Genomic DNA, 12,786 nt, shown 5'->3' on the forward strand with positions numbered 1-12,786 from the left:
TTGTTGAATCCTTAGAATCTGTTATAACAGGGGTCAGCAATTTTTTTCTGTGAAGGGACAACTCGTAAATATTTTAGGCTTTGTGGACAACATGGTCTCTGTCACAACTCTTTAACTCTGCCATTGCAGTGCAAAAGCAGCCAGAGATAATATGTAAACAATGAGTATAGCTGTGTTCTAATAAGACTATTTAGAAACATTTAATTTTGAATTTCATGTATTTTCCTGTGTTATGAACTAGATTTAGGGTTTTTAAAAACCATAAAAACCGTTTCTAGTTCACAGGCCTTTCATAAAAACAGGTGCAGGCCAGATTTGGTCCATGGGCCATAGTCTGTCAACCCCTATTATCATAAGATCGATTAAAAATGATGTTTGTCTGGTCTTTATAGGCTAATTCAATAGCTGAGACAACATCATGGGTTAAGAGTGCTTATGACAGCCTTTATTCAATTCACATAGAAAAGCATGCAGTATTAATGTAAAACAGTACAGTATTAATGTACAATTGTTCAGTGCACATTAGATAAACAAGTCATTGACATACAAACCATTTTTAAAAGCCTACATAGGCCTACCAAACATGTTTAGAATATACATTTTCATAGCCTAAATTAAAAATTGTGCTTAGCTGACCTGATCTCACCCACTTTTCATGAAAAAAAAATTTTGTCCTACATAAAAGGTATTCTATTAGCCAACTGAAACTTCTTTTTCTTAAGAAAAAATAGTGCAAGCAAGAACGCTACCATGCATAGAGTTTTCACAGAGAACAGAACATGCAAAGAGGAACATCATTGCTCCAAAAAGCTTCCCTGGGATGTAAGTGGATCAAGAACTTGTCGGTGAGTGCTTTTGCACCTCTAAGTCTGGAACAATGAAGCTACCATTTTAGGCTCCTCTAAACCCAACTGTTCCATGCCTTTTTTTCCCCCCCCCCAAAACAAGCTCAATTTCTGATTTTCAACATGCACACAAAGATGAGCAAATGAAAGTTCTCTGACATAAAACAAATATTTTCAAATAGAAATGTATTCTTTCATACTAGCAAAAAATATTTTTTACAAAAATTGAACAAAACACAGTATTAAAAATGCAAACATACATGTAAAACCTAAAAAAAAAAAAGTAAATGAATATTGGTATAGGGTTAGAGTGCTAATTTTCCATCATGGCCTAGGCCACCACTAAACATAAATTAAAGGGGGCAGGCAAAATAACACCCACCCTAGGGAAAGCTTTAAAGAAACTCAAGTGTCTTATGAGCAGTGTGTAGACAAAACTTAAAGTTTTACTTAAGGAATCCAAGTTCTATTAAAGGCTCATTAATAGGCCATTGTAGCTAACAGTTAAATCAAGATTCAAAATATAATATATCAAATCCAGACACATACACTATTCATTAAAAAGAAACCATCTCTTTACCTTTTCTGGTAAAAAAGATTCCCAAATGAAAAAAAAAAAAAGAACAAACTGCTCAAAATGGACAAAAGTATTCTGATACAGGCTAATCCACCATTCTGACTTGACACTTGACTAAAAGATTACCAATTCAAAATCATATAGAACATTTATAAGGGGGAAAAAAGTACTTTAAAAACTTATATTCCTTTCAGGACAAAAACATAAATGACAGCTTTCTAATGAGTCAACTTTTAGTTGCTTTTGATGGGCTGGCATTGGAAAGGCTGCTCTGGATTTTTCTTTTTGTTGATTGATTCACATTTTTATTCCTCTTTTCAGGCACAAAAGAAGTAGACCAAGGAGACTGAAGGTGGTTATGAAGACCATGCATCTCTGAGGACATCTTAAACAAAGATGACTCAAATCTTTGATCTTCAAATAGCCGGTGTGAACTGCTTAACAAAACACTCTGGGAAAACTCAGTCTGAAACAAACAGCTTGGGGGTTTGATTTCAGTCGTTCCTGAGTCAGAACTGGGATGAAGTGAAAAATCTTCATTCATTTCCTGGTCAGATGGAGAGAGGAAAAAATAAGAAGTGGGTTTCCATTCATTTCCATTTTCTAACTGACCAGTAGTTAGAGAACCTTTGGAAAGGTCTGGCTTAGTTCTTTCTTCCAACTCATCTGGTTCCTCAAGAAATTCACTGCCTTGAGATGACTTTGATAACCCATCCAAATCCACTGACTTAAAACCGTTATTACAAGGGCTCTTGCTATTGTCTGATTCCGACATCATAGAATCTAGCTCAGAAATTTTGTCAAGATAAGCTGCGTCCATTGAGGCTTCACTGGATGTTCTCGTCCGATTCATTTCAAAAGAGCGAATAGAATTCAACCTTTTGGATAAACATGAGCCTGATTTCTCACTGAATTTTGAAGAAATTTCTCCAACAGAATTTGCTATCAGGTTCCCCTCTGAGTTTTCAAAATCTAAGCTTTGGGCATAGCTTGTGGAACAACAATCCCAAAACCCTGTCTTTGGGGAAGTAAAACATTCCGATTTCTTTTCATTTTCACTTCTGCCGTCTTCTGAAGAGTCTTTATTACAAACATTTGGAGAATCACAAAAATCATCAAACACCAATTTTCTGAGATGGTTTGAGTGATTTTTGGAGCATCCTGCTTTTCCCACAGAGTTCTCTCTATTTTCTGGAGTACTGAGCTGAAGGCAACTAAGGGACAAAGGAGTACAAGGAGCTGGAAGGTCATAAAGTTCTTCGGCTTTATAGGGTGCACAATCACTTGTCTTATTACCCCATTCTCTTTCTAAGTAAGTATCCATACTTGTATCTGTCACATCTAACATTATTTCCACTTGTTTTTGATATAGGTCTTTGTTCTTAGAACAATTTGGTTCTGTTTTGCTGGTGCTTTCCTGCCGGGCAGAACTGTTAGAAGGCTGTGCCAGGTGAGAACTCGAGGTGGCTGAGCAAAGCTGCTTTCTGGCCCCATCACCTTGATTCTTTGAAGGCATATCTTCCTTGCTGCCTTTGCTCCCCTTGTCATCTGTAGAAAGCGTGTTCTGGCAAATGGAATTCATTGCTTCCTTCTCTTCACTTGAATTTTTTAGCTGTGCAATTTGAGATTCTAGTTCCTCTATATACTTATCACTTCGTTCTAGGGCTTTCTTGAGGCGATTGGTTTCACGTTCATACTGTTCTACTTTGGACTGAAGAGCAGCTATTGTAAACCTTCCAAATCTGCAAGAAATGGAGGGACAGTTAACTACATAGTTCAAGCTTTTTTCTTTCCTTTTCCAAGTCTAAGAGTACCAACTATCTCAGTCTGTTCTAATTTCACATGATAGTGACATTTCAGACTACTCAATGCAGAGGACAAAAGCAATACCAGATGTAGTATCTTCAAAAAAAGGGTTCTCTCACTATGTAACAATACGCATATGATAATAATGCCAAAGATCTAACAGAATACTTTTGTGGTCAAATTGGTCTAGTGGTAGCAGAGAGGCAGAAACTCACTGACGAGTTCCCTTCCAAGAGCTAGCTCTATCAATTCAGCTCATATATGCATGAAGAGTTATCTCCTAAAACAATGGCAAAGATTTATGATAACATTTGAACAGTGGTCCACATCTTGAAATATTTACATTCAATCATTTTCCTATCATACAGCAGTGTTTTATAATACATTTCTTATACAGTGTCACCTTGTCAAACATAAAATGCCAATTTGAAATTCAGAAATCTTAGCGTCCCAGCAGGGGTGGTTTTAAATACTTATTTGGTACCTTCCAATTATAGCCACCCTTGATCTGAAGCTTTTACTTGGCTTTTCTGAACACTGGGCTTTAATTCATTTCAGTTCTACTTATTTTTGGCATTTTATAACTGTATGAAACATCAATCTCATTCACTCTAACTCTGAAATACAAAGTCAGCACTTGTGGTTCCAATATTTTGCACATAAAAAACATTTTCACATTTCTGAAAAGGAATATTTTAGAGAGTAACTGAAAAAGAACACATCAAAAATTTACCCCTTTTACTTGAGATTATTTTATTTTCATTATTCCCTGAAGAATGGGTATTGGTTCAGCCAAAAAAACAATTTGTGAGCACCTGGTATGGCCTGGTGGTATATCCAGAGCTGGGGATACAAAGATCCATAAGACTGTCCCAGCTTCAGGGGATATAAAACTACTTCAAATTCCATCTGACCACCAAGGAAAATTCCATTTTTCAGGAAACTGCTTTCAATGAGCCAATAAAAATAAGCCTTACATTCTAATCTCATGAAAAATAATTTCTCTCCACAAAAGTTCTCTTAAAAAGCCTTTTCTTATTCATTTTTTTTATGAAATATTGACCCATCTTGAAGAATTCACGGGTTGTCTCTTTGAAGGAAGGTACCTGAGAAGGCGACTTCTTAAAATTGTTTTATCTATAGGTTTATCTTTTTCTTCTCCTAATAATAAAAATAATAACAATTAATAAAATATGCCTAGTATTTAAAAAAAACTATAAAGGAGAAGGAACCAATAATAACTGTGCTATATGTTTTATGACTTCCACTCGATACCCATCACCTCCTCCTAAATTGTAGCCCAATTCACTCTCCAGCTTACTCCTGACATGATCCCAGCTCTTGTCACTAAGGGAAAAAAGCAGGGGCAAAGGTAAATATAGATTCATAAAATCTCAGGGTTAGAAAGGGCCTTAAAAGACTCGTTGCCAAATATTGATCTACTCACTGCAATTAACTGAACTTTCAGAAAGAGCATTATCCCTTCAACCTCTAAAAAGCAAAACAAAAAACCAAAGGTATAACAAAAACAAAAGCAACTATAATAAAATTTGTTGATTAGAGCTATCATTTTGACTTCAACTCAGAACCATTTGTTAACTTACTTCTTACTCATAGTTTTAGCCTGGAAATTCAAACATAATGTCATTTAAAGATGCTATATTTGCTCCACATGTTTTTTTTTAAATTATTTTTTAAAAGAAGTAAGTTAACAAATGGTTCTGAGTTGAAGTCAAAATGATAGCTCTAATCATTTTTTTTGTGTGTGTTATTTCCAAGAGAAAGCTGAAGTTCCCTGAGAACTAACAACAAAGGCCAGAAACAGAGCACATGTGAGAGGAACAAGCAAGCAGAAGTCACTGATAGAGTTGTCTATTTTCTAAAAGGTCACTGCCCTCAATTCCCCAAAGTTCCATTTCAATACTTCACAAGTCTATAATACTTTGAGTGATCAGACCAGGCTAGTAAGGCAGTGGGCTGAGAGGCAAACAAACAGAAATGTATAGTGAAAGCCATGGAACTGATCAATTAATTAATCAAGCCACGTAATTTATTTTCTGTCTCTTTCTTCCCCATTAGAGTATAAGCTCCAGGAAAGCAAGGAGTTTGACTATCTTTTATCTATTACTAGCTCTCTAGAACAATTCCTGGTATTCAGCAGTCTCTCAATAAATATTTCTTGAATAAATGATATTTTCTTACTTTAAGATACATCAATGCTTTACATCAAGACATAGCCAACACCAAAGGATAAGCCAAAGGTCCTTGGGCCTCTTTTACATGTGAGTATTATGATTTACTATATTACAAAACTAAATGTTTCATACATTTGACTGTTTCTTTTTTTTTTTTTTTCTACTGACACCAAGGAAAGCAATAGAGAATGACAGATATACAGATAGTTTTTTTACTATAGGTTTGCCATTCTACACTGTTCCATCCAAAAAAACTTCCACTTTCACCTTTGCAAAAGAATGCAAACAGATGAGAGTTTTGACATAGGTATTAGGGATTTTTAAGCTTACCCTAGATACCTGTATTAAATTTGGCAAATGGAAATTTACTTGATCATATGGAAATAACAATTAGGGATGCATATCTAATGCTATACTTCCATGGAAGAAGATAAATAAGATAAGAGCTTATTCAGCTTTGGGTTTTAATACTCTTATTCACACTAATTCCAGAAATTTCTAGAGTACATATCATTAAATGAATCAATGCCAAGGCAAGCCGGAGGGACTTCTAACATCATTTACTATACTTCCTTTTCCTGAGCAAATTTCAAAATGGAGTATTTTCATAAACATTCCATTAGAGACCAAAGGCTTTGATTTTCAAAATAGCAGTGATGGCCAAAGGCTTCATTTTGTCAGAGAAAACAGCACAGAGCAGTATGGGAGCTGCAACTGATATGGGAAGTGTGTTCTGCTAGACTCTAAGAGAAGCTTAAAGGATTTTTGATCTTTCAATGTTAACTGATATGTACATTCTAGTTTAGGGCTCCCCTTGTCCAAAAAGCTACAGAAGTACAAGACTATTCCTATCCCTACTAGAAGAGAAATGAAAGTCCTATTGGTTTGACTTTTGAGGTACTGTAACTATTGTAAGGGCACCTCCAACAAAGGAAAGCTTCCAAGATCACATTTTCTCAAGGCCATCCCTTAAGAGGAACAGAATGTATGTTTGAAGGGGGTCAGAAGAAAGCAACTATGGTAAAGAATAAATACCAGAACCAAGTGTCAATGGAACTAACCTCCAGTGCTATGCCACCATTAACTAGTTGTGAAAACTCGAACAATTTATTTTGCTCTCTAGTTCTCAATGGCATCCCCAACAGAAGGGATAAATGCAGCACGCCCAGCAGGTTCCAAAACTTATCTTAAGTTTTTAAGATAAACTTAAAAAATATCATCTTGAGGAACAAGGGGGACACTGGTGATGTGAGCTCACCTGACTCCCATGTATCTTTGATTTTTTATCTTTTCTTTACTTGCTAGTTGAAGTAACAGTGAAACAAAATGAAAACAATCTTTGGATTTGGCCTACCTGACAGATTTTCAATTTGATGTCCTTGTTGTACACGGTTCTGATATGCTCGAATTTTAGTTACCACAGTTTAATTAAATAACACCAGTCAATTAACAACATGGTTCAGACTTATCACATTATATGAACTGTGAGTAACTGCATAAGGTAAAAACTTCACTGCTAGTTTTTCAGTTCACAAAACACTATATAAGTAACAGATGTGCAACACGATCAGTGGCCAATCAGGTCATTTCTTTCAAAGTCTGAAAGTGACCAGTTGTTGAGCATCTATTATTCAGTTCACACACAGACAGTAAGACATGAGGTTGTGCTGCCACGTGACATTTTACAAAAAGGCATAATCAAAAGACAATTACCCAACAAAGATAAAGGTGCAACAAAGATAAAAAGTGATTGTTAGAAATAAAATTATAATCAAATGTAAATGTAGTTATAGAAGAACAGCTGACCATGGGGATGTTGAAATTGTCATCATTCAAGGGACCTCTGTTAGTCAGAGGCAAACTACTGACATAAATGAGAAAAGTGGTTGTGACAAAAAGGATAAAGATGTCTAGAGGAAGTGACAGACTGGCAAAAAACTTCACATTGCAACAATATGGAGATATTTCATGACATCGAAAGCACAAAAGATAAAATGCTGGAATGGGAATGATGCAAACTTAGGAGTATGACAGTTTGTTAAGGCGTCAGAAAATATGCTAGCTTCGTATCATAAATTATATGATAAAGTGGCAAGCACTATTTGGATTATTCTATACGAGTTTTTTACAAAAAATAAAACATTTTAATTCTAAATGTTTCTAATGTTTTAAACTGTACTATATAAATACTAGTGTACTAAATACTAGTTTCACTATTTTTTTCATTTTCATATACATTTATAACTGACAGTAAGAGATTTAATGTTTTGATAAAAATTGTTCAAGGTTACAGAACAATTCAATTGTTTCTATTGATTATTATGGATGCTTTGTATTGTTTTTGCTTGAATGATCATTTTTATGGTCCTATATAACCATGCAAGGTGAGGCTTACCAATTTTAGTATATATCCTGCCAAAAGGGGGCAAAGGATGACCTATATACTAAAGTAATGGCTGGTAAGTGAGAAAACTAAGTAAACTTATGTGTCTCAAAAAAATTTTTTTGAAGAATTACCACATTTACCCTAAGAAGGACTCTTTCATAGAGTGTATTTTATTGTAGAGTTATCTGTCTACTTAGCTGTAGTTGTATATCTTCTCATTCCCTTTCAGAGATAGTAGGAAAGTTATCTTCTCTATTTTAAAATAAAGAGAGGTACGAAGGAGAAGGCAGAATTTCAGATGGAAGAACTTTCCATTGATTCTTTCCCTTCCCTAAATATTGTCTCCTAAATCATGATCTACCAGTTAGATCTTTTCAATTCACAAACTCCTTTTTTTGACTGCACATAACTCGAGTAGCTTGTAATATTACCTCCTTGGGAACCTGAGTTTTGATAGAAATGGGAAGAAAAGCAAGCGGTCTCAATGCTATGCTCTGCCTTGGGTGCTGTGTACAGGGTGGGGAGGGGTCATATTTTAGGGAGAGAGGACAGTTGGGACCAGGACTGTAGGGAGCTTAAACCTCTTTAGCCGGGGAAAGGGTGACAGGGACATGACGACTTTCTCTCTCACCTGCTTCCAATGAGTTGTTTGTACGTTACCCATATCTAGCTCATCCTGTGCTTGTGTCAAGACGCGAGGAAGCATCTGTCTTTAAATTACTAGGGAAGCTTTCAGAAGTGGCCTATACATTCTTATCTGTTGCTGACCCGTATGACTTGCAGTGTTTCTTTAAGAGAGTTTTTAAAAAATTAAACACTCTGTTATGAAAATGCTACGTTCTTAGAGAATTTGTTAATCATAATTGTATCATCTATCCTAATCACGCAGTTGGTTCCATAAAAATATATTAAATGTGAGGCTACTGAGAGAGAACAGGAAAAAATTCTTCCCTCCTGGAAACTCGAGATAAAGTTTTTGTTCCCTGGCCCATAATTTAAAAAAAAAAAAGAGGAATGTGAACTTTTGGGATGAAACTTACCAAGAGTATATGTAACAAATAAACTTTTAGTAGTCTAAGTGACAACTATTGACAATGATGATGACAGTAACAACAGCGGCAACCACAAATTATTGAATGTTTACTTGTTTCAAGCTATATGCTTGATATACATTTTCTTAAATTGTCATGTCAACTTTATGAAGGGAGATCTGTTATTTTTGCTCTAAAGATGAGAAACGCGAGGCTTAAAAAGGTTATACAGAAAGTAAATAGCAAGAAAAGGATTTGGATTCAAGTCTGAATCCAAACACAATGTTTGAACCCATATGAAGTATGTGAACATGAGATCCCTTCTTAAGTAATATTAGCATCTATTTATACTGTAAAATGGTATAAAATTCAAGCTAGGTTTACTGAGCACAAAGTCTGTATACACAGTCAAGGGACTAGTATTGTAATATTTATTAATACATACATTTGCTAATAGAAACATGGAGAGAAAAGAAAAGATGTGAGAAGACATACAGATATGTATGTACAAAGTTGAAAAATATTTATCAAACACCTACTCTGTTTTAGACACAAGGTCAAGAATATTTTGAAGTTTCCAAAGATCATTTTTTAAAGTAGCCTTGCAGGAAACTATAGCACAGACAGATTATGCTGGCAAATGCCAACCCAAGGAGGGTGGCTATTTTAACCAAAGATATGAAAACTAGTTCTAAACCAGAACTATGAACTGAAAGCTCCAACTTTAATGCACTAGGAATAGAAAGTATACATGATCATCCTGTCTATCTTATGCACAATCAGCAGGCATTTTCAACTATAAGGAAACAATGCTATTTATATGAAAAAGGCAAAAATTTAAATAAAAAATTTTAGAGCCTAAACATCACCTAGGTACTTGGTTTTGGGGTTTAATATTGAGAAATAAAGAAATACAAACTCTGTTATATGGCATCTTAGTTTAGTTACAAAACATAAAGTGCTTCATTATTTGCAAGAATAATTTAGAAAACACACAATTTTTTCCTTCATGACAAAGATCACAAGGGCAGTAGAACTAGACAAAGAATTGAGGCTCTTGCAGCCATTCCTCCTCCCTCTACCTCCCAAACGTATTTGAAAATTAATGTATAGTTTGCTTTACAAGCTTTCAAATGGAGAGCAGAGTTTAAAAATTATGGCTCATATCATTAATACAATTTTAAGGGAAGTTTTGTGTGTGTGTACATGTGTTTATTTTATTAAACTAACCACGCATTTGTCAAAAATTGTGGTGTTGAAAGTTCTTGCTGAGATATCTGGAAATTCTTAATAGAAACAACCCAAGTTTTAGGCAGCATATGTAAATTGAAGAGGAATCAATTCCCTTTTGTGCTTAAGTATTTTAAACGGGCTGACCCATATATATATACTCACTGCCTGTGAAGGTGGACTACTCTTTTTACTATGAAATAAATTCAGTTCTACTTGATAAATATATTTCATTTCAATTCTATGCAGAAATGCCCTAATTTTCTGCCCGAAAAAGAAAAGATCAGCCTTCAAGTTTGTATGACGTCAGTGGGCATCATAATCTTTCATGGAAGGAGAGAACCTTAAGACATGCTATTTCATATCTTTTTACAGTTCCAAGAGGAATAAAGGACTTACACCTCTTCCCAAAATACAATAATCTTAATAACAACAAAATCTCAATAGTGTAAGAGTACAACTATTGTTGAGTGAAAAAAGCATACTTTAAAATCTCTGGACTAGTATCTATCTATACATTTTCCATTACAGTTAAATCAATCTCTCAGCACAAGGAACAATCTAAAAAGAAACAAAAGAAAAAAAAGACAAAAGAAAAAACTGTGATCCAGCCACTTGGTAATTATTACTCAGATGACAGTCATTGAGGACTAATGTTTGCTGAGGGGCTATGAAGAAGGGAAACAAAAGGAGTAAAAGACATTATCCTTGTCCTCAAGCAGTTCATAATCTTTCTGACAACCTTATTGCTTAGTCATTAGCATGCACTGCAAGCTCCTAAAATATCTTATCAATACAACTTGTCTTTACAAGTTGACAGGAAAATGCAGTAACTGTCCATCCCCAATTAGCTGAATATCCAGAGAAGGGTTCCTCAGGCAGCTGAGGGGCCTGAGCATACCAGGCTGTCACAGTCTGGCCCCAGGGTATCATCTGGCTCCCCTGACAGTCGATAAGTTCCCCTTCCGGGAAAACCGAAGGGCATAGCAGAATCACTCATGGATCAGGTTGGGGTCAAATACCAGGAATCATAGTGTTTGTCAGAGCAGGATCATAATAAACAAAAAAGGCCAGAACAGGTCAAAAAGGGACAACAGTCATGGCCAGCAAGACCAGAGGTGCTGCTGAGGAAGCAGAAAGCCAGTAGTCCCAGTGATACAGGCAAGTCTTAGAACACAGTTTAGGAAGAGCAGATCTATGAAAGGGGAAGGGACCACAGCTCAGAGTCAGCACGGAGACAGATAAGGGCAGGGAAACCCAGTTTCAGCAAGGAGACTCAGAGAAGAAATCTTGTCTGGAAGCCAGGCAGGCCTCCTCCTTTCCCAATATCTAATACAGTTTAGGAAAACTTCAAGAAATCCATCTGCTCTCCTCATCTGGAGAAAATGCCAGGAATCTGATTTCTTGCCCTCTTAAACCTTTTGTACTTTAAATTTCAAGAAAGCTCAAAATCTTAATTCCCTGGTCAGTTCCCTTCAAGTGGTAGTATAGAGTATTAGAATATAAGAACTCCTTCCTTCCACCAGACCCCAGAGAAGGTACATCGGTGTGCATACATCTATTTTCTATATACACATATGTGTGCGTTTTAAAATATATGTCTTAGCTCCAAGGAGCTGGTAGATTAACTGAGCACAACAGTCAGGAAGGTCAATATACAATGTGATCCTTAAAACAATATGATAGAATAACAAAAGGAAAGTGTTCCCTCTGTCTAGGGAAATCACAGAGAGCCTCACAGATAAAGTGACAACTGGCCTAGATCTCAAAGAATAGGTAGGAATTAACCAGGCAGAATAAAAAGGAATAGGGAAAAGCTAATGCAGAGAGCTAGGGAAGGCAAAGGAAAAGGCATGAGCAAAGGTACAAAGACATGTCCCAACATGGAGAATCTGTGCCAAGTGAGAAATTTAGCATGGCCAAAGCAGAGTACAAGAATGGGGAAGGTGGAGAGGAGATAAGAAGGCTAAAACTGAAGTCCTACTAGTAAGGAATTTAAGTTTTAATTTGCGGACAGTGGGGAATCACCAAAGGTCATTAAGCAAGGGAGTAAGATGATCAAATTTATATTCTAAAAGTAGGCGACAATAAAGCGGGTGCTAGAGGATTGAGTGTGGAAAAGAAAAGCAAGAAGTTGGAAGGTTGTTAAAACAGACTAAGCAAGAAATCATGTGGATCTAAACTAGTGGAAAAGAGAAGAAGATAGATTACAAAGGCATTTAAGAGTAGGATAGATACAATATACTGAACAATTAGGTGTGGGAATAGAAGGGGTGGAGAAATACAGGAAGACTGAGGTTTTCATCTTAGGCAACCAGAGGAGTAGTAAAGCCATTAGGAAGAACAGCAACTGAGCAATAGGATAAACAATGTTCTGTATGGGATGGATAATGGATACAATTATTTACACACCCGCCTCTACCAGTTCTTTGTGCTGCGTATTGCACCAAAGACATAAAATTATTTCCTTTAATCATCTCAATATCCACAATATAGATAACATTTTGCATAAAGAAAACCTGATAGCTCTAAGAGGTTAAGTAACTTATCTAATGTTATTTATCTGTTCATTTAATTTTCAACAAGTATTAATCAGGTGCCTTTCAGGTGCCAGGGCTTTGCAAGTGAAGAAGATAGCAGCTAAGTCCCTACCCTTGTGGAGTTTCAAGTTTATTTATTTACTTATTAGTTTATTTTCGGAGTTTTAAGTTTAGAA

The 12,786-nt window shown here is 35.8% G+C and overlaps 1 protein-coding gene across 2 annotated transcripts in view; it reads right to left on the bottom strand.

Moving 5' to 3' along the window:
* Positions 1-419: 419 nt before the first annotated feature.
* Positions 420-12,786, bottom strand: part of RNF219 (ring finger protein 219) — a 37,653-nt gene continuing 25,286 nt past the window's right edge. For both annotated transcript variants that reach the window (XM_011355465.2, XM_011355467.2), the window contains exon 6: positions 420-3,164. In XM_011355465.2, the coding sequence (XP_011353767.1) occupies positions 1,649-3,164 (1,516 nt within the window). In that variant the 3' untranslated portion in view covers positions 420-1,648. The remainder of the gene's footprint in view (positions 3,165-12,786) is intronic.

This window comes from Pteropus vampyrus, unplaced genomic scaffold, assembly GCF_000151845.1.
Source record: "Pteropus vampyrus isolate Shadow unplaced genomic scaffold, Pvam_2.0 Scaffold21, whole genome shotgun sequence".
Lineage (NCBI taxonomy): Eukaryota > Metazoa > Chordata > Mammalia > Chiroptera > Pteropodidae > Pteropus > Pteropus vampyrus.